Below are 21,428 nucleotides of genomic sequence, written 5' to 3' on the forward strand. Positions count from 1 at the left end.
TCTGAACTTCTAACTCATGCATGCAAAGGAAGTTAAGATGATGGTGGTGATGAAGCATTCCCTACTTAGTCATAATGTTTAATTAATCTTCCTTAGGTTATATTTATCAGAATGCTTAACTGGTACAATAACATTAGTAGTTATAAGTCGCTTCATGCTTCTTTTTTTCTTTAAACCTGAAAATTAGGAAGATATGTATCACGAGTTAACTTGCCCAGGACACAGATCCAGTAACTGGGGCTCTGTTGTCACAGAGAAGACAGCCGTTTGGCTTAGCTTTCAAAGAAGTGACTAGCTGCTTAAAGTGAAAAGGATTATAAGTGATAAGTGAAGTTGACTTATAAGTTATTAAAAGTTTTTGGATAACCTTTACTTATAAGTCAATTGAGCGTTTGGTAACTTAAATTTATAAATAAATAAAATTCAAATTATTAAAATAAAATAAACTTTATTGATAAATAAAGTTTATTATATATTAAAATTTTAAATACTTCATAATAACATGCAAATCACTAAAACAAATTCAAAAAAAATTAGCATTTTGACTTCCAGCTTCTGGTTTAAAAAATGCTTATTTTGCCAAACACTCCGTAAAAAGTAGAAGCTAACTTAAAGTGTTAAAAGAAGCCGAAAGTACTTATTTTAGCTTGCCAAACACCCTTATTCTTGTTACTGCGCTAAAACTTATTCTTGTTACTGCACTAAAAGTGTGTGATTCTGAACTCAAGTAAATCTTCATTCGCTCAACTTGCTTCCGGAAGCTCTCATCTTATTAAATCTTAGGTAATTTTATGTGGTCTTATGTGAATATATAATACTATTAAGGTCAAGAAAATATTTATTATGTTCTGCAGTTCAGAAAATTTATCTTCAACTGGGTTTATATGGCCGTAAATTTCTTTTCATTTCCCCTTCTTACCATAATTTCCCTTAATAATGTGTGACTAGTTCATTCAGTTAAGCATGTTTCTCAGTATCTGTTCTAGATACAGATTTAGCGGAGGTTGATTTCAAAAAATAACAATCATAAATAGACTACCTATATGTATTGACCGGATAATAAAAATTATCATTTTTGATTGATCTTTTTTGTGAATTAAAATATTGATTATATACCTCTATTCAAAAGGAAAATTTAAAAAATGATTTTTTTAAATACTCGGTCAAAACACTTATAAAAAAAAAGAAGAAGAAGAAGAAGAAAAAGAGGCAAAGAAAGAAAGAGAGTAGGACAGCACTAACGTCTGTTATCTTATAACTGCTATGTAAATGGTCCTAGCAACCCATTTCAGGCTGTACTAATAAAGCCAACTAGAAAAACAGATATAATTAAACTTAAATAAAGAGCCTTATATTCAACAAAAATACAATTTTCTAACTGTCTGTTTATTACAGAAATTGCATCTAGTAATTGCAATTTTATTATGTATGCTGCTTCTCTTGTACTGCAAATATAGGAAATAGTTATGCTCATTCCCCTTGAAGTTGATTGGACTTTTTATCGCCGTGCAATGCCTGAGCAGCCTGATTGACTTGTTGATGATAAGCTGTCATCTTGTTATAAAGTTCCATATTCATAGACTGCAGCAAATGATCATAGTTAATCATACGATGTAGTATTACAATAGTATAAAAGTAATGATTAACTGCTTGCATAATTATGGACTTACTTGAGCTAGAAATGCACAATATGGATCATTGAATGGTACAGAAGTGTTTGAAGCTCCTTGAGTAGGAGTTGCTTCTGGTGAAATGTGCCTCTTCATCGTTGGCGGTGACACAAATGGCTGTGTTACTAAACTGGGAGTTGCAGGAGTGGCAGAATTTTGGTGAATCAGGGGAGAGAAACACTGAGCCAGGGTACTCATGTCGAGCATTCCTGTATTCATTCCTAGTCCGAAGCCCATTCCCATGCGTGCTAGGAGAGACATCTGTAGATGCTGCTGCTGTAATTGTAATTGTTGTTGCTGCTGCATTCCCAGAGGCATCATCATCTGGGGAATATTGTTTCTCATACTCATCATATGAACCTGTGCTTGAAGTTGCTTTAAGTACGCAATCACTTCATCAAGCATTGAAGCTTTGTCCGTCTGCAAGTATATAATCAGTACAACTGCTATAATTTACTTGTCTTGGTGTTTTTGGTATACGGTTAACGGCATCCATATATATGATGTGACTGCGGTAGAAAAACTTAATGATTTACATGTAATGTACTAATAGTACTCTATCAATTAGATTAGTTGTTTTGTTTTGAACATTTTGGCTATGGAAACAGAGCTTTGAGAAATTTGTGAAATTTACCCTGTCGTCTAGAAAAGCTGAATCTTCAGCAGATTTACTTTTAAGGGTCTGAGGAGATTCAGAAGAAGCCCATGTCATCATAGTATTGTCCTTATTCCTGCAAAATGTTGCACTAGCACTGGCACATGCACCTGGTTCTCCACCTTCTTGGTTGCTACTGTTAAAGTTTCTTTCACATTGGTTGGAGTACTCTGTCCAGTCTCTTTTTCTTGGGAACCCTAGAGCCATTTCTACCTGACTTAAATTCTCTCCCCATTTCCCATCTGAGGATGCAACAATAACTGGTTTCTCCCTATGTGCCACACTAATATGTTGCTGTGCAGCTTGGTCTGGTGTTATGCCTTGCCCGTGGCTTGTAGCATGATGAACGATGGACTCTAGCGTGTCGTCCCTCCTTCCCCAATTGGACTTTGTTGGTGCTGCAGGAAATATCCCGCCAAGCTCATGCGTGGCAAGGTACCCATTCTCCCATGTTAGCTCAGAAAATTCAAACTTCGACCTGAATTTGAAACACACACATTACATTACCCGCTTAGTTTTTGCATCAATATCAGTACAATCTTTTTCCGCTTAAATCTAATTTCTTTTCAGTTTGTGGATGTGCAGGAGAATTACCATATGAAGAAAATGTAGAGTGGAAAAAGGAATACAAGAAATACTAGTGAGAAGACATACATGTGGACAGGAGGAATGGAAAGTTTCTGGTAAATGTGCACGTGAGAAATTTTCTGTTTTCTCTCTACTCCTTCAGCTTGCTCTTCTTGTCTTTGCTACCATTCATTCCACATTAGTACTGTACAACAACACTAGCTATCACATTATATAATAAAAACTGTGTGCATGTATGTCAAACTATCACATACCAATCTGTCCCTGTCTCTCTGATGTCTTTTAGCAACTGTTTGTTAAATAAAACACGATTACCAACTTAAGCTCCGTACACTAATTATGTTTCTGTAACTTACTATGTTTCTGTAACTTAAGCTCCGTACACTAATTATGTTTGTGTAACTTGTGTATCAGAAAGATGCATGTCTGATGAAAACTAAGGGAGACCATGTATTGTTCAAATATGTTCGACAATATATATTTATCATCAATCAGGCAATATTTACATATGCAATAGCTTCAAAATTATCTTTTACCTCAGTATTACTACTCTGTAAAATCTGGTTTCTGCACCGGTATTTTCGGAATTTTTTCTTCTTAATAAGTTCTGTCATTGACCTCTTATTTGTTGCTCTTATGGTCCCAGTTCTGGGAAGCCACACTTGGTTCATATGGACTGATATATAGACAATTAAGAATAACATGTGGTAGCAATTAAATGTTGTTGAAAAAAAAGTAAAAGGATACAGCAATCTTTATCAAGTCCCTCCCAGGCTTCAGCCCCTCTATCATTTTTATGTCTCACCAATAATATCCAAGCTCTTGGCCCCCTTCTTCAGTGTCATATTAATCAGATGTCCTCCTACCAACTAATATGATTCAGATTCAGAGTCCCAATTTAATATTCAGCCTTGTAATCATTCAAACTCAAACCATCTCCCTGCTTATGGGACTATCTTGTTTAAACCCATTAGACTGTATGCTTTGTCCTTTCTTTCTTCTGCTTCATCAACAACATTAGAACCCTACTGGAAAAATCTTAATCAACTGTTAGACTTTTCGCTGAATGTTACCATGTGAAGAGTCGGATTGTTGTGAAGACACAATGGACCATTGCTGCAAATTAGGTGACACTAGTTAGCCTAAGAATACGAAATGTCTTCTCATAGGCTGTTATGCACTCCTGTATCTGATTGATCTGGTCTACCATTTGCAGATCATGTGGGCTCCTGGAAATCAAAGTCTTCTACTGTAACGTTTATCGATTGGGATAGGTATAGTCATTTAATCCAACAGTTAACAGTAGAGTACAAATTTTCTAGAATTTTATTGCAAATTACTCAGAATGAGCTTGACATATCAAGCACAAGTTGTCAATACTCAGAAAGAAAGAGTCTCCTAATACAACCCTGGAGCCTTTTGTGACCCTTTTAAAGTTTACGAATCTTGCATAACATGCAAAATCCTATCCCAAATTAGGTTCAAACAAATAAAGTGTCCGGGCTCGGCATTCTGCAAGTTCATTGTATGTTGCTTTAACATAGTTACTACTACCTCTCGAACAGATTTCGCAACATACATAAACGCCATTGCCATAGGCTTCATTTAACATGGTTTCGAAATATCCAATAATATCAGCACGAGAAACTAGATCATTGATGGATTTAAGGAGAGGACTATCTTCACTGGTGTTATTGGTGAAGCGCCTAATATAACCTTTTATGAATGAAGACATTTGAGCTAAGTCCTGATGGCTTCCATTTACCAAGAACTCCTTGACAATTTGTTGGTGAACCAATCTTGCATGTGAAGATTCATCAGTAAATACTTCTTTAGGCGAAAAGTAGGTCATAAACGAATCAACTCTACAGTTCTGAGCGTGAACATTGGTGAAAAGTATATGTCCAAGGTCAAAAAGCGTTAAACGATCACAGGCATGGACATCACATTCTGCTTTCTGCCGTTCTTTAAGCAACAACTGAGAAGAGCTCACCAGTATAACCTGTAGAGGAGAAACAAAAGTCATGCTCCCTGGTAGGTTAGTAGATACGTTTGTTTTCAAATTTAAGGAACATGAAATAGGTGGCCGAGAAAGCAGATCATTACGGTTAAAGAATGATCCCCGCATAGAGAACTAAAACATAGTTAAATGATTAAGTTACCTTCCCGAGCAAAAACAGAGCAGCTATGTTCCCAGCTTCGGAACATTTCACAAGTAAGCCAATGACATGCTGATATCGATAGATACTATCCAATTTCATATTAGTGTCAAAGTTGAGAAGCTTGAGAATGTGTTTTCTTCTGCGAGCAAAAGAAATTTCCGGCAACTACAACAAAGTATCAAGCAAAAAAAATATAGACGTCTTGTTTTTGCAAAAATGCACAAGATTTTTATGAACTAAAAATTCACAAAATTACTTTTAAGAAATGCCTGATTCAATCACTAATCACTAATATATTTAATACTAATAAGGTATCCTAGCAATACATCACAAAATTTATAATACAGGTATATCAAAGAATAGCTAGAAAAAAGTTAGAAGCTTCATAGCAGGCACAACGAAGAGGGCAGGAGATTTAACAAGTGTTTGTTGCTGCATATTCTATAAAATCTGTTTGAAGTAATGTAAACCCAACAAACACTCTTTAGTATGACCAGCTTCACCAACAGGGCAGGAGAGGCCACAAGTGTGGCTTGCTTTTATGCTACATACATAAGCAATGCATCAATTGGTGATTGACCCATCAATTATGGAATCATGAAATTTTAATACCCAGATGACCAGAGAGTATCTACTGCGCACAGGGAAGAAAGCCCAGTAAACACCAGAACAGAGGAGGCAAATAATGAAAAGAGTCTATTTGCTCGACTGAGTCTATATGGTACAGCAGTAAAGGGTGGTTGAATCCACTAATTTGGATAAATTCTTGCACACATTAACAAAGAAGTAAACCTCCATATTATTATGTGTTACGAGTAAAACTTAAAAGCCTTTCTCAAACATTTTCTCAGTGCTCCTTGACCCACAGAAAAATCAATCAGAGACTGCAACTAGCTCCAAAATCAGCAAAGAATTCTTCAAGGCCCTATTTGACCAACTAGTAATATATAGTTAATTCTCAAGCATACAAAAATCAAACCTCATATACCAGATAAGTGCTAACTTAATTCCTTTGAGGCATTGTCATGAAATCAGGCAACCAGTTAAAAAGGAGGAAAATAACAAATGGCAAATCATAGCAAGATAAGTAATATGGAAAAAAATTGTTGAGCCACAGAACAAATTCACAAGGATAAAATTACATCAGAAGTAGAAGGTTTATAATGCAATGCCTTAAACAGATATGATTCTTGCAAAGTCGGCAGCTGTGATTGACGACTGCACCAATATATAGATGATGTTGTAAAGCAGCTCATAGGGCAGGTCTGTGGTTGTGGTCATTACTTACACAGTTGAAGCTGCAAGTACAAGAGCAATCATAAAAACTCAAAACATCACAGTTACTGATGTAGGGCACTTGAAGTTGGAAGTTAAGAAATAAGAAACTATTATGCCAATTTTTTGAATATCGTTCATACAATGATACAATCATTACTTGAATAAAATTAAAAGCATGACAGATGATTCATTAGGAAGAATACTTCTTAACAATAATAAATTGCTGCCACAGATATTAGATACATCGAGAGAATAGAGCTAATAATTATTATCATTCATACTGGTTTCTTTCTATATATCCTGGCACCAACAATCACAACATAGCAAACACACAAATATATTTCTTTTCCCTAGACTAAAAGAACAGAAAGTCTATAACGCCCAAATGGTAAATACGTAACTAGATAAATACCGCCACCAATCAGGGCTTTTAAAAGTTAGCCCAAACATTCTAAATTAAATGAAATCTACATAACTGGCCCAAGAAAATTTAGGGAATTCTTTTCAAGTAGCTAAACCAGATGAACCCCTAGAACAAGAACACTCTTTTTAAAATATTACTTGTCAATTAGCATTTAGCATCAATGCAGACATGCTAAAATCATGAAAGTGTAATTAAGGACTGAAATACTGTGTAGGATTAGGTTGTACTCATAAAAATTTAGCTGGAAAAAATAGATCTGTCAAAGCTGCTGCATTGTGCAAAGTGCAAACAGATGGGGGGGCAAAATATAGCAGAGAGGAAAGGAAAGGAAGAGGGCGAAAAATTTGCTAGAATAACTGCCTGCGAGAATCGAACCTGCGCCTTCTGTAAAAAGAAACAACACCCAGCCATGGGCGAAAGTGAATAAATTGTCAGATCTTTAGTGGAAATATACATGGATTGTGAAGGTCAGTGGGGGCAAGTACCCCCACGCTCAATCCGTCCCTGGATTGACCCATCAGCCATGGAAACATGATATTTTAATACCCAGATGACCATAGAGTATCTACCACACACAGGTAAAAAAGCCCAGCAAACACCAGACCATAGGAGGAAAATAATGAAAAGAGTCTAATTGCTCGACTGAGTCTATATGGTACAGCAGTAAAGGCAAATTCTTGCACACATCAAAAAAGAAGTAAACCTTCATATTATTATGTGTTACGAGTAAAACTTAAAAGCCTTTCTCAAACATTTTCTCAATGCTCCTTGACCCACCGAAAAATCAAACAGAGACTGCAACTAGCTTCAAAATCAGCAAAGAATTCTTCAAGGCCCTATTTGACCAACACACAACTAATGTAGTAATATATAGTTAATTCTCAAGCATACAAATATCAAACCTCATATACCAGATAAGTGCTAACTTAATTCCTTTTAGGCATTGTCATGAAATCAGGCAACCAGTTTAAAAAGGAGGAAAATAACAAATGGCAAATCAAAGCATGATAAGTAAAATGAAAAGAATAGTGGAGCCACAGAACAAATTCACAAGGATAAAATTATATCAGAAGTAGAAGGTTTATAATGCAATGCCTTACACAGATATGATTCTTGCAAAGTTGGCAGCTGTGATTGACGACTGCACCAATATATAGATGATGTTGTAAAGAAGCTCATAGGGCCATTGCTTACACAGTTGAAGCTGCAAGTACAAGCACATTCGTAAAAACTTAAAACATTACAGTTACTGATGTAGATCACTTGAAGTGGGAAATTAAGAAGTAAGAAACTATTATGCCAATTTTTTGAATATCATTCATACAACGATACGATCATTACTTGAATAAAATTAAAAGCATGAGAGATGAATAATGCATTAGGAAGAATACTTCTTAACAACGATAAATTGCTGCCACAGATATTAGATACCTCGAGAGAGTAGGGCTAATAATGATATCATTCATACTGGTTTCTTTCTATATATCCTGGCACCAACAACCACAACATAGCAAACACACAAATATTCTTCTTTTTCCTAGACTAAAAGAACAGAAAGTCTATAACCCCCAAATGGTAAATACGTAACTAGATAAATACCGCCACCAATCAAAGCTTTAAAAGTTAGCCCAAACATTCTAAATTAGATCAAATCTACATAACTGGCCCAAGAAATTTTAGGGAATTCTTTTCAAGTAACTAAACTAGATGAACCCCTAGAACAAGAACACTCTTTGTAAAAATTTACTAGTCAATTAGCATTTAGCATCAATGCAGACATGCTAAAATACTGCGAAAGGCTTGCTGGCACACCATGTTATACACAGTACTTAGTGATATCTTCTAAAAAGAATTAGGGTCAGGCCTATTTCAAAGTAAAAGAAGCTAGATTGCTGGCCACGTTCATAGGATGTGGGTGTCACTAATGAGGGTCGAGAGTAATGGATAAAAGTTGAGGAAGAGACAAAATGCAAGACTTGAAGACCTTAAATCTCGTCGAAGATATGAATGTAGACAGGAGTTGGCGGAGATGTAGGATTAGAGTAGATAACATCTGGTGGGAGATAAACACTTAATTAGAAATTATATTGGTAGTGGGCAATTGATTCAGGAGGTTGGAGGATTGGTGGTGTAGAGTACTTGAGGTTTTATTTACTCTTATTCAATTTTGTTGTAAGCTTTTTGTCTTTAATTCCTTTATGTCATAATAGTTTAAGATTAACATTTCATGTCTAGCCTCTTTATATGTTGCTCTTGGTACGCCTACTATCCCTGGCCCTTTTTACAGCCTATTGTCCCTCATCCTTTATTATTAAAACAAAACAAAATTGTGAATCGCGTACATTTAACTTATACCAAACAAACAATAATCAATACATCAAGGAATAGGTGAGTTTGCAGGAACTGCAACATGCTTAATCCAAACATCACATGAATTCGGGATAAAAGTTTCAATCCCCCAATATTGTAAAATTCTAAATCAATTCTCTCCTGCCATTCTTGTACCTCTCAAAAATCACAGTTAAGACAGAATCCCCAAGTCGCCCAAGCTCGGGGCCAGCTCAGTTCTCTTCCAAGAATCTCAAGCATATCAAGAAGAATTATTTAGCTACATCTTAACGCTATATTCATGACATTGAGTAAAAAGCCAAAGCTTTATCCTCCAACCCTTATCAACAACAGGAAGACAAAGATTAAGATACATTAAACAGCATCAAGTCTTGTTATTTCAATAACCAACACCAAGAGTTTTCGAATTGGGCATGAATGAATTAAAATACTAGATTGAATTTAATTAATTTTTACTAGTTTAGACACAGGGAAGAATCAAATAATAGTGAAGCAGGTGCAGCAAAAGAGGCAATTAGAATAACAAGCGGAAGTGAACACGTTACCTCATAGTATATATATGGAAGGTCAGCAAGATTTCGTCTTTGGCCGCTCATCGCAACCAACACCGCCTCTCTCTCAAAGTCTACCACTCTAAACTGTGTGATGTGAATCATACAAATTCACATCTCAGACAACTCCAACACAGTAGACAGTAGTACTAGCATTTTAAAACGCTCAAATAAGCATTGCTTCAAAATTTGTCATGCTTCTAACTTTCTTTCGATTTTGACCCATATTTTGAGATAAGTTGATCGGATAGTAAAATTATTATTTTTGATTGATTTTTTTGGTAAACTAAAATAATGATTATACATATTTATTCAGGAAAAAAATTAAAAATAAATATGTGACCTTAGCGTCAAATATAAAAAAACGGAAGGAGTAATCGACAAGGAAAAAAAAGAAAGGAAATTTATCAACTTATTAATCCATATATATTTTGTATCATTAGTAAAATCAAGGAATTATGTCCGCTCTACGCATATTAAGACATTCATTACTTCTGAATAGTTTATTATTTTGAAAAAAATGAATATTTATCGTGTACTAATGATTAAATTTTTTAGTAATATTTTTGTAGTATACTTTGTCGAACATATTAGTCATACTCTAATATAAATGGGAAAATAGATTTGTAAAATTCTTTACGATCAGTTTTAAGTTTGTGATATGATCAGAATATTAAATTATATGTATCATAAACTATAGTAATATAATTTATTTTTAGTATTTTAGCAAAACATATTACTTTTAAATAAATGTGATCATTTGTGTTATAGATTAAACTGTAAACAGTTGATATGTTGTTAACATCGTTATTTTTAAATCTTTTATAAAACTTGTGAATTTGTGTTTTATTAATTATTATTTACATTTAAATGAATTCCGACATAAAAAAATTTAAGAAACAGGGATTAAGACCAAGTTAGGAAAAATTAGAAAAAAAATGTGTAAAGTGTTTTTCTAGTTATTTTATCAAAGATGTGTGAGTAATGTTAAACATTCTGGTACTACACAAGTGCTTAGAATAGGAAACATAGACCTAAAATTTGCTTCTAGGCGCTCACTAGAGTGCATCATGTTCTTTCTATTCGTAGAAATATTCTTAGTGAAAATTGTTTGGTGAAGAACGGATTTGAACTTTCTTTAAAGTGTAATAAGGTTGTTATTACTCAGACGGGTGTATTTTTATTTTTTTTTGGCAAGAGTTACTTGTGATGGCTTGTTTTTAATAAATGTTGAACATGTTATTGGTAATTTTATTAATGATACTGTTGTTCATTCTGTTAATTGTGTTTAATCATTTGATTTGTAGCACTTACGACTTGGTCATATAAAATTTGGTGCTTTAAATAATATGATGAACTTAGAGTTGATTCCAAAGTATGCCATTGCTAAGAAAACTAAATGCCAAATATGTGTCACCGCTAAACAAACAAGGAAACCTTTTCAATATGTGGTTGGGAATTCCGACTGGTTAGATATAGTACACTTGGACATATGTGAATTTGGTGGTATGTTGACTAAGAAATACTATAGATATTTCATTACCTTTATAGATGATTATAGTAGATATTGTTATGTTTATATGCTTAAACATAAAGATGAAGCACTTGAAAAATTCATTATATTTAAAACTGAAGCTGAAACACAAACTGGTATAGTACTTAAACGTTTAAGGTCTGATAGAGATGATGATTATATGGGATACCTCTTGTTCAATGAATTTTACAAAAACAATGGTATAATTTATGAGGTTACTCCACCATACACATCCGAGTCTAATGGGGTGGCAAACGAAAGAATAGAACTTTTAAAGTTTTGATTACCAGTATCTTGATTAATTCTGGGTTGCCTAAATACATGTGGGGAGAGGCTCTGAATATGGCTTGCCATATTCTGAATAGAGTCCCTCTGAAACATGTGGACAAGACACCTTTCGAATTATGGAAAGATTAGAAAACCAGTTAATTAAAATGAAATTTGAGTGTGGGTGCCTTGCTATGGTACTTGTCCCTGAACAAAAGAGAAAGAAATTAGAATCGAAAATTATTGATTGCATCTTTTTCGCTGTCTTGAAACCACTACAGCTATGAGATTTTTAGTATTAAAATCTGACATAAATGGTATAGTGGCAAGCACAATAATTGAGTTTTGTGATGCAACATTATGTGAGGATGTGTTCCTTATGAAGATTAGTTCTTCTAATGATGATCTCATTCACACATCTAGTTCCATTCCCGATCATGTGAAAATGATGACAAATATGGGACAGATCCTGCTAGTAGCTCTATTCTTACTGAAGTAAAAGAATCTAGAAGAAGTAAGCGTGCAAAGCTACTTAAGGATTTTGGAAATGATTTTATCACTTACAATGTCGAGAATGAATCTTTGACTTTATGATAAACACTTTTTCATCTTCTTAGTGGGCATCCCATGTTCACAAGGTTTACACATCACTTGGTAAGAGATGTGATAAAATACATGATATTTTAGAAATTAAGTTTAATAATATAGGCTCTATGATTTTAGAGTCAGCTTCTTTTTTAATTTTGAATGTTTCAAGGAATATGATCAATCGGTTAGCTCAAGACTATCCTGATAAGGAAAATATCACAAAAATTACATATTTCAATGTTTTTGCACTTTGTCAACTTATAAGCTAAGATATGGAGCTTGTTTTTCCTGGCTTAAAGAGCTAGGGCTTAAAATTATTTTCAACTTTAAGCTGAAAAATGTTTGTTTGTTATAAGTTAGATATCGACTTAAAGTTGGAAATAAGGGAGAAACTGACTTGAAGCCAAAAGTTAATTTTAATTACTTTTTCATTAAATTAATTTTTTTGAACCTTTTTTTTATTAAAATTACTCATAATATATAAATTATTTATAAATCATTTTTATTTTTATTATTATATTTTTAATAACTTATAAATCATTAATAAGTCTAAATTACCCAAATAAATAATTTAAACTCCAAGTTTATCACATAAATCACGTTAAACCATAAATAGTCATAAATCATGAGTCTGGCCAAACATGTTCATGTTCAAGGAATAGCGGTGAATAGGTTATGGGTAAACATGCAGAGGTGGTCTATATATCATTAATAACCAATGTTATAAAGTTTGTGAATTAGAGTTTGTCGGTAAAATCATGAATAAGAATTAGTCGGCGTAAGCAGTACTGTTTAGGGATTAATCGGGTAATCGAGAATTAATCACAATGATTAATCGCGCTATTAATCGAAATCAATTTAATATCAATTTTTATTTTATATATATATATATATATATTATAAATTTATAATTTCCTAAAACCAAAATAGCAAATATGTACGTACTACAAACAAAACGAACACACACACATGTATATATATTAATGCAAAAAAATTATATATTTTAGGTATTTTGCATAATTACATGGCATGATCTAATAAAAAAACTGTGTATTGTACATGATTATATTTTTAAGCATAATTTTTCATAATGATAAAATTATAATTAAACAATTTTGATATCTTTTAGGTTTAGTTATTTTTTTAATTTCTTATTATATTAAAACTGATAATTTTATTAAAAAATATAATATTTTTTTATAATTAACCTATTTTACTGATTTTGACAGATATTTTCAAAAACCAATTATTTATTCGATTAACCATAAATCAAGACAGTTTTGGTACTTACAACAATTAATTGGCGACATTTAGAACAATGTTGATAATAGATTTGACACGGCGTTTCACTTTATACATATGTTTTATGGGTCTGGCTAGTGTGTGCTCATGTACACATGCTAAGTGCTGGTTTAAATTGTTTTGATTGATGGAGCTTTTAAATATGCGGGGGCTCCACCATTATTAACTATGACAATAAAGGAATCTGGATTAGTAGTTGACAGCAAACGTAATATGACAATAAAATTAATTCAATTTAACTACCATTGCCGAATGCTTAAAGACATGTATATAGTATTAGAGACCAAAGCATTTGTACATTAAGCAGGGATGGTACATGTGACATACCACTTTGAAACAATCTAGGTGGTAGTGATGGCGTTGAAGGTGGATTCCCGGAAGTATTACCTTGTAAATGGGAAAAATCGTGATGTGTCAATAGGAAGCTATAAAAAAACACATCCAAATTTTTGAGAAAAAACACTCACCACTATTAAGATGTTGACCTTGACCTGGTGGAGTGTTCTCTTCATGTGTTTGAACCACCCGTCTTCTTCGTTTTCCAGATGAGCCTGCGTAAGACACATTAAACCAAACACATCACTACAACTAAAACAAAAACAAACAAATATTCCAGGTAGACTCATTGAGAAGATTAGGCGTTAATTTACCTCCACCATCGTTGCTTAATGATGGAAAACTGTCAAGATTCAGGTGATGATAATTACCCTAGAAAATAAATACAAACATATATGAAACTTGATTAGAAGACAGTGGTTACTCTAATGGTGGAACTTGAAAGTGGTAAAGCAGCTGGGGACGATACCTTTTTCATAGGTGGAGAAGATGTGTTCTATGCTATAGCTTTCTCTGCTGTTATTTTGAAGTTTTGAATTTGAAATTGAAATCAAAATATGTTCTGAATTCAAATTCATGGTCAAACTGTGAGCGCCGGGAAGAAGCACGGTAGAGGAAAGCTTCAGATCTGTGTAGTGATTTTTTTTTTGGTTGTATTGCCAAATGAAGTCATAACAGAAGAGAGGGATGAGTTTGATTATTAGAAATGGGCCAAAATGTCACGTGCTGTTAACATGTGTCTAAACTCAACAGAAAGGGAAAGTTAGCATGTGTTGGAAAGGTGTGAGGTGGAAAGCTTACACAACACTAGAAATTTGGATGGCATTTTTTGTAAATAATTATAAAGAATTGGGGTAGGGGGTGTAAAAACCATTGAAATAGGATTCATGATTTATGATGTAAGGGAAGTAGTAGCCAATCAAAATAAGTTAAATACATTAAATTTGGTGCTTAGCATGTCTCCACGACACATCACAGAAAAACCGATGTTTTATCATCATCCTGAACAATACATTATTCCACGAATTATAAGTCCAGTCTAGACAGGAAGGTATACGACTTTGTGTGGATGAAGGCAGAGAAGTCCATGTGCACCGAGGTTTAGAGTTTACAAATTTGAAATACCTACAAAAAGAGCAGAAAGAGAAGAGGAAATGTGCCAACCATCCCGAAGAGCTGTATCCTCATTTGGCAAGGGGCTTGAGGCTCTCTCCAGATTGGCAAACATATACTCGCTTCTTGTTTCTGGTCAGAGGCTATAAATAGGCTCTAGTACATCGGTTTCAATATATCTCTGCATTTCTACCTTGAATGGAAAATCACCCTGCAGCTTATCCTTATCAAAATAATTCCCACTTGTACCCACTTCTGGAAGGCTTTTTATAAATTCTCACAAACCCCTATAGCCTATAGGCGTCAGTAAATAACTCTTTCGACTAGGCCAGTGGTTCCATTGCTCTGACGCAACGAGCTTGTATAATAAGACTTGTGGACTGCCATTAAGCAAGAACTGCTTCACATGTTGGTAGTGGACTCATATAAATTAGAAAGTAAGCATTATTTTTGCCAAAAACATGAGGGTGTTTGGATGGTTTACGTGAATGGGAATCGGGAATGGGATTGGGGGTATAAGAAAGGGGGTATGGGAAAGGGTAACCCAAAGGTGTGAAAGGAATGATTTACCTTCCGAGACAGAATGAGGTTCCATTCCACACAAAAATTTTGCTAATCCAAATACAATATATGGGTATGAGGTTCCGATTCCCATTAAACGGGCTCATTAACCATGAAACACACACACACTCATGATTTTTTTACTCCCTTAACGCTCCAAAGAGCTGTAGTATTCTTGTCTTTCACCTTGATACAAGATAAAACCATATATGTGGTCTCTGTTTTTCGACTAAAATGCAAGCACAACTCGAAGGAAACGAATCTGCATGCGTAGGAACAATGTTTCACAACCAGCTGAGGAACAGCGCACACCTGATTTAGAAGACACCATCCTAGCATATACAGTAAATTAATCCAACATAGACCAAACTGGAAAATATTCATGCAATTCATCTCTGATCTGAACTAGAGCAAAGAAAACCAGTCTCACAAGTCACAATAATAAACCGGAGCTTTTAACACCCCTTTAAAGTTTACAGTTATTGAATGTCATGTATAATTAAACCTATTCAAACTTGTTTTCAAATTGACCAACTGTCGCAGCTCGAATTTTACTCAACTCAATGTTTGCGTCATAAAGTAGGTTGAGCACATCGTCTCTCAGAGCCTCCACAAAATTTGCGTCAGTCATGGCTACTAGCTGATCCACGCCATCTGTAGTACATTTCTGGAGGTAAAAATTTTGAAGGTGAAGATAATCCATAACCTTACCAGAAGTGTCTTCAGGAATTCTATCAGCTATTTCTTCGGTTGTCATTTCTATGAATTCTCCCAAGCCCCTAATGTAGCCATTAAGCGATTCTTTTGTCTTGGTCAGTTTCTCCATTGTTCTGACACGAGAGGCAGTCCGTGCAAGTAACTCGATGGAGTTGATGAGGCGGCAATGGCCTCCGGTAAATTTGGTGAAGAACATAACATAATACTTTAGGAACGGAGCCATTTCAACAAAGTCATGATGACTGCCATTGAGCAAGAAAAACTTCACAACTTGGTGGTGGACTAGTCTTTTTGGTGAAGAGACCTTAAAAAAGTAGCTCATAAAAGAACAGACTTTCATGTTATGCAAGGGAACATACGCGTCACGAATCCAACAATTAACCGTCGGAATATCAAAATTGCTGACATCAAGTATTTTACTTTTCGTTTCACTGAACAACAGATGAGTAGAGCTCAACAGTATTACCTGCAGAGGAGTAAAAAAAGTCACATTTTTGTTTTACAGCTTTTAAACATCCAATACAAGGCGATTTAGAATTTAGAAAGCAGATTGTAAATGTTGATGGATGATCCCCACCTAGAAAATAAAAACAGGTTTAATTACCTTTCCAAGCATATGCCGAGCAGCCAGATTACCAGCTTCAGAACATTTGACGAGTAAGCCTTTGACACATAGGAAATGGTAAACCTTGGTAAATTCCATCTCAAATTTAAAATTCACAGCCCTTAAAATGGACGCATCTTCTGCACACAGAAGAAAACGTCTGCAACTGCAACAAAACGATTAACAGAGACATTAGTGACCCAGTGTAGGTAGATATGTTCAAGATCTTTCCTTTTACTAGAAAATTGAACGAACTATTTTGTGGAAATGTTAATAATTTATCATTTACACTTGTAGTAAATGCCAAACAAAACATAAAAATACTTTATGCTAAGGAGGTAAACAAATACAAGCAAACAGAAGATCAAAAGCTTCATAAGAGGTACAATCAAATGGTGAAAGAGTTTTACCAAGAAGCCAGCTGTGGGTGACACAAGTGTTGCTGCATGTAGCTTAAAATTAGTTAAAAGTTAAAAGAAATAGAAACCCAACCAACACTCTTCAGTATGACCTGCTTCTCCTTTTACCAAGGGGGCAGGAGAAGCCACAAGTGTTGTTCCCTACTTAAGGATTGATTAATTGGTGACTAAATTCACTCACTGTCATAACATGATACATCTCAAGAATGTGGTACCCAAATGACCAGGGTATTTACTATAGTATAATATGTGAACATGAGTATAACTTGTAGCACTGAATTGTTTTTTGGTTTTATTGTTTTTCTCTTTTTTTCTTAAAAAAATAAAGACAGACAATTATATAAACAAAGTTTTTTCTTAATTATAACATATTTTTCAAAACAAATCCAAATTATTATATAACTCTTCTTAACTCAAACTATGTACTTTACCTCTGTACAAACACGCATCATGTATTTTTTTTAATTCTAACGTTATCTATTTCAAAACAAATATGAAGTCTATACAAGATATATAATATATTTTACTTACAAATGAAGAAATATAGAATATGACAAATATGATTCAAAATTAATTAAAAACACGTTATCACTTATTAATATTTGTAAAAACATTTATTGATAAATAATAAGAATATTTATTAATTTTACGACCGATTTACAATATAAAAAATATTATAAAAACTAAATTTGTAAGAGGAAATATAATTAAACGGCTTATGTAATTTAACCTAATTTCAATTCATTATCATAGAATTGTCCGTTCAAAAAAGAATAAATCATATTGAATAAATAATAAAATTTTTTATAAATAATAAATAAAAAAATTTGAAATAAATAGTCATCCGTGATTTCACCAATTTAAGGTTAGTACTTTTTAAGAATATAAATATACATGACTAGCCTCTATCCCTATTTCCTAACCTAAAGAATGGAGGGGACAATTTTTTTCTATTGATTCTAAATATTAACAATTTAAACCTTGACCGGCAGAGAATAGTTACATAGTTACATGGTATATATTTTTTAAAATAAAGGTCAAATAGTTTGATTTCGACAACTAAAAATGTTTAAACTAACTTGAAAAATAAATACATATAATAAAAAAGTTCAATAAGTTGATAATTAGTGTGAATTTTTTTATTTCAAAATGAGAATTTAAACACGTTTATGGTTTAATATGTACTGTGATTTTATATTTGAACTTGTAACTGAATATTTGAACTTCATCTCTCATTTTGAAACAAATTATGCAAACTACATATTCAACATTCTTTACAAGTTAATAAGTTAGAATACAAAGTCTTACACAGTCATGAGATTTGCAAAGTCTTTGGCTCCAGTCGCAGACTGCACCAACAGAAATATGATGCTGCACAGAAGCTCAAAGGGCAGGTCTTTAATTGTGGCCATTACCTACAGAGTTAAAGCGGCAAGTCCAGCTGATTAATAAAACTAAAGAACATTACAACAACAATCACAATCTTGCGAAAAAATATTCAATGTATTTTGGAGCAGGTCCTCAAAACTAAGCAGATTAGCATTTCATGATTGCTCGAAACTAAGCAGATTAGCATTTATGACTACATATATTCTAAGAGTCTCTACAATTACAAGAGTTACAGAAATATAGAAAGCCTTAGAATTATCGAGATCTCTGGAATAATCTTTTCAAGTATAAATTTATGCACCATGTAATCTGGAAAATCAAAATAAATAAAGTATGAACCAAAATATGTGCAAGAGCAGTAGCTTTGCAAGTTATCAATAAGTTTATTTCTTAGTTCATATATAAGTTCTAGTACCGCTATCTCCAACAAATATGACATCACACCAAGGGTTAAGTCAGATCACCTTCTACACATACTCACAAAATAAAACCCCATTTTTTAATGGAGAACAATATGACTTAGTTCTCGATTGAAAACAGTCTTTGTCTCAAAAGATTTGTGTGAAATTATTGAAGGTAGCTTTGAAGAACCACCCAAAGCCGTGGATGCAGCCTAGACAGCCAATGATCAAGACGAGTACAAGAAAAACTAAAAAGGCCACCGAATTGATGATCATTCAACAAGGAGTAAGTAAAATCAATGTGCCCTATAAATTTTGGAGTAAAACAGGCTCAGGATGCTTGGACACTCTTAAAGAATGAATTAAAAGGTTGTGAAAAAATTATTTCCACTAAGTTACAAAACTTGTGGAGAGAATTTGATAATCTAACATTGAAAGATTCAGAGCTTGTTAAATATTTATTATCAAGAGTTGCTAAAATTATAAATCAGATAAAGAGTTGTGGAGACACTATTCCACAAAAGAAAATACTTGAGAAAGTTCTTAGCAGCTTAATGTAGAAATTCGAACACATAGTTGTAGTCATTGACGAGACAAAGGACATGTCACAACTTTCTCTCTACGAACTCATGGATTCTCTTGAAACTCATGAAAAAAAGTCAACATGTGTTGAAGTCAGCCGCTGGAGCAAGCATTTCAAACAAAATCCAATATCTCAAACAAGTTTTCCAAAGGTTTTGATGACCGTAAAGCGCAAAGCGCAAGATAAAGAAAACTATGTCAAAGTTCGTGAAGGAAGAAGTTAATCAACGAAGATCGAGGAGCAAGAAAAAATATTGGCAAAGGGAGAGGAAGGAAAAATTGCCAACAGTTTTGGAAAAACTCTAGTAAGTCCTCCTATCGTTATATCATACGTAAAAAATCTGGGCATGAATCAAAATATTATTATTTCAGATACATCAAATGTTAAAATTCTAATCATTTGAATCGTGATTTCTAGTTTAAGAATAAAGAAAAGTCTCCATAAAATAGTGTTGCTGCAAATTTTTCAAAGGAAAATGAACTCGATATCTAGTTTTATTCTAAAAATGGTTCTTGTTACAAATCAAATATGTGGTATTTGGATAGCAGCCATAGTCACCACATTATTAGACATTGGAAGAATTTTATGCAATTAGATGAATCATTTTCATCTCATGTGGAGCTTGGAGATGATAATAATATAAAATTGAAGGAAGAGGTATTGTGCGGATCAATTCTCCTGAAGGAAAAGAAAGGCAGGTTCGTGATGTTTATTACTCTCCTAATATAACCCGAAACCTCATGAGTGTTGGACAAATGATAAGAAATGAATACTAACTCATATTTGACAAGGATTTCTGTCCAATTTTTGATAAAAACAAAATTAAAAAAGTGGTAGAAGTAAGGATTAGAAGTAAGGATGAGTCAAAAGAATATCTTTCTGCTGTAAATGAAATCAGTTCATAACATGGCTATTAAAGGTGTCATTGGTCAGAAGGATGAAGCTACAGATGAGCCTTTTCTTTGGACTTTATAATATGGACATCTCAATCAAAAAGGACTTCAACTTTAAAGTAGAAGAATATGGTTGTTGGACTCCACATATTAAAAGAGAAACCTGAATTTGTGAAGGGTGCATATATGGAAGGATGCATTGTTTTCCTTTTTCGAAGACAACTTGGAGAGCAGGTGCTTCACTTGAGCTTGTTCAGGCTGACATTGTTGGACCAACTCGCACGCCATCATTAAGTAACAACAATATATTTTCTAATTTTTATTGATGACTATACTAGGATGATTTGGATTTATATCTTCAAATGAAATCAGAAGCATTTTAATGCGTTTTACAATTTCAAACTCTTGTAGAAGGACAAAGTTGATGTAAATTGAAGATACTGAGAACTGATTGAGGAGGAGAATTCATCTACCAACCATTTCTTAATTATTCCAGATAAAATGGAATGAAGAGGCAACTGACGATTCAACATACTCCCCCACCGAATGGGTTGCGGAAACAAAAAACAAAACCATTATGGAGATGGCACGAAGCATATTGAATGGAAAAAGTCTTCCAAATAATTTGGGGGCTGAAGCAGTTAATAAATCTATTTACATTCTCAATTGATCACATACTAAGGCAGTACGCAACAAAATCCCATACGAAGCATGGTACAAACAAAGGCCTAATATAAGTCATTTGAAAGTTTTTTGATGTTTTGTATATAGTTTAATTAATGATTATAAATAGATCTTTTTGATAAAAGAAACCCCTATTTATATGACTGATTTTATCTTTCTTATCCACCTCTTATTTATTTGATTTGATGAGAGACTGAGCCTTTTTCATGTGAGAATGTGTGGGAAAAAATAAATTAATTAGTTAAAATATTCTTAGAGAGGTAGTCTCCTGAATTGGCAAAAGGTGAAGTAGATGTGACAAAAGAAACTGAGTTTTCACAAGGAGAGTTAGTTATCACTCTGTACAGTGGTATATGGAAT

At 33.6% G+C, this 21,428-nt stretch overlaps 2 protein-coding genes across 7 annotated transcripts; both read right to left on the reverse strand.

Moving 5' to 3' along the window:
• Positions 1-1,322: 1,322 nt before the first annotated feature.
• LOC108223236 (transcription factor PIF7) lies at positions 1,323-14,407 on the reverse strand. Of its 6 annotated transcripts, XM_017397386.2 has the most exons (12): positions 14,174-14,407; positions 14,019-14,076; positions 13,836-13,919; positions 13,696-13,755; positions 9,672-9,764; positions 7,878-7,981; positions 5,076-6,373; positions 3,450-4,915; positions 2,980-3,097; positions 2,305-2,803; positions 1,671-2,090; positions 1,323-1,581 (listed from the first exon to the last, which is right to left on the reverse strand). In XM_017397386.2, coding segments are annotated over exons 9-12 (1,032 nt in total). In that variant the 5' UTR covers positions 2,982-3,097; positions 3,450-4,915; positions 5,076-6,373; positions 7,878-7,981; positions 9,672-9,764; positions 13,696-13,755; positions 13,836-13,919; positions 14,019-14,076; positions 14,174-14,407; the 3' UTR covers positions 1,323-1,470. The 6 variants fall into 6 exon arrangements, with proteins under 6 accessions (XP_017252875.1, XP_063950172.1, XP_063950171.1 ...); XM_064094102.1 differs by lacking the exons at positions 13,696-13,755; positions 13,836-13,919; positions 14,019-14,076; positions 14,174-14,407 and having other exon boundaries at positions 5,076-6,000; positions 6,248-6,373; positions 9,672-10,015; XM_064094101.1 differs by lacking the exons at positions 13,696-13,755; positions 13,836-13,919; positions 14,019-14,076; positions 14,174-14,407 and having other exon boundaries at positions 3,450-3,589; positions 3,661-4,915; positions 9,672-10,013.
• A 1,438-nt stretch (positions 14,408-15,845) lies between these two features.
• On the reverse strand, positions 15,846-16,903 carry LOC108221217 (uncharacterized). Its single transcript, XM_017395112.2, has 2 exons — positions 16,700-16,903; positions 15,846-16,561 (listed from the first exon to the last, which is right to left on the reverse strand). The coding sequence occupies exons 1-2, from the start codon at positions 16,796-16,798 to the stop codon at positions 15,884-15,886; spliced, it is 777 nt and encodes a 258-aa protein (XP_017250601.2). The 5' UTR covers positions 16,799-16,903; the 3' UTR covers positions 15,846-15,883.
• Between the last annotated feature and the right edge of the window lie 4,525 nt (positions 16,904-21,428).

Source organism: Daucus carota, chromosome 5, assembly GCF_001625215.2.
Source record: "Daucus carota subsp. sativus chromosome 5, DH1 v3.0, whole genome shotgun sequence".
Taxonomy (NCBI): domain Eukaryota; kingdom Viridiplantae; phylum Streptophyta; class Magnoliopsida; order Apiales; family Apiaceae; genus Daucus; species Daucus carota.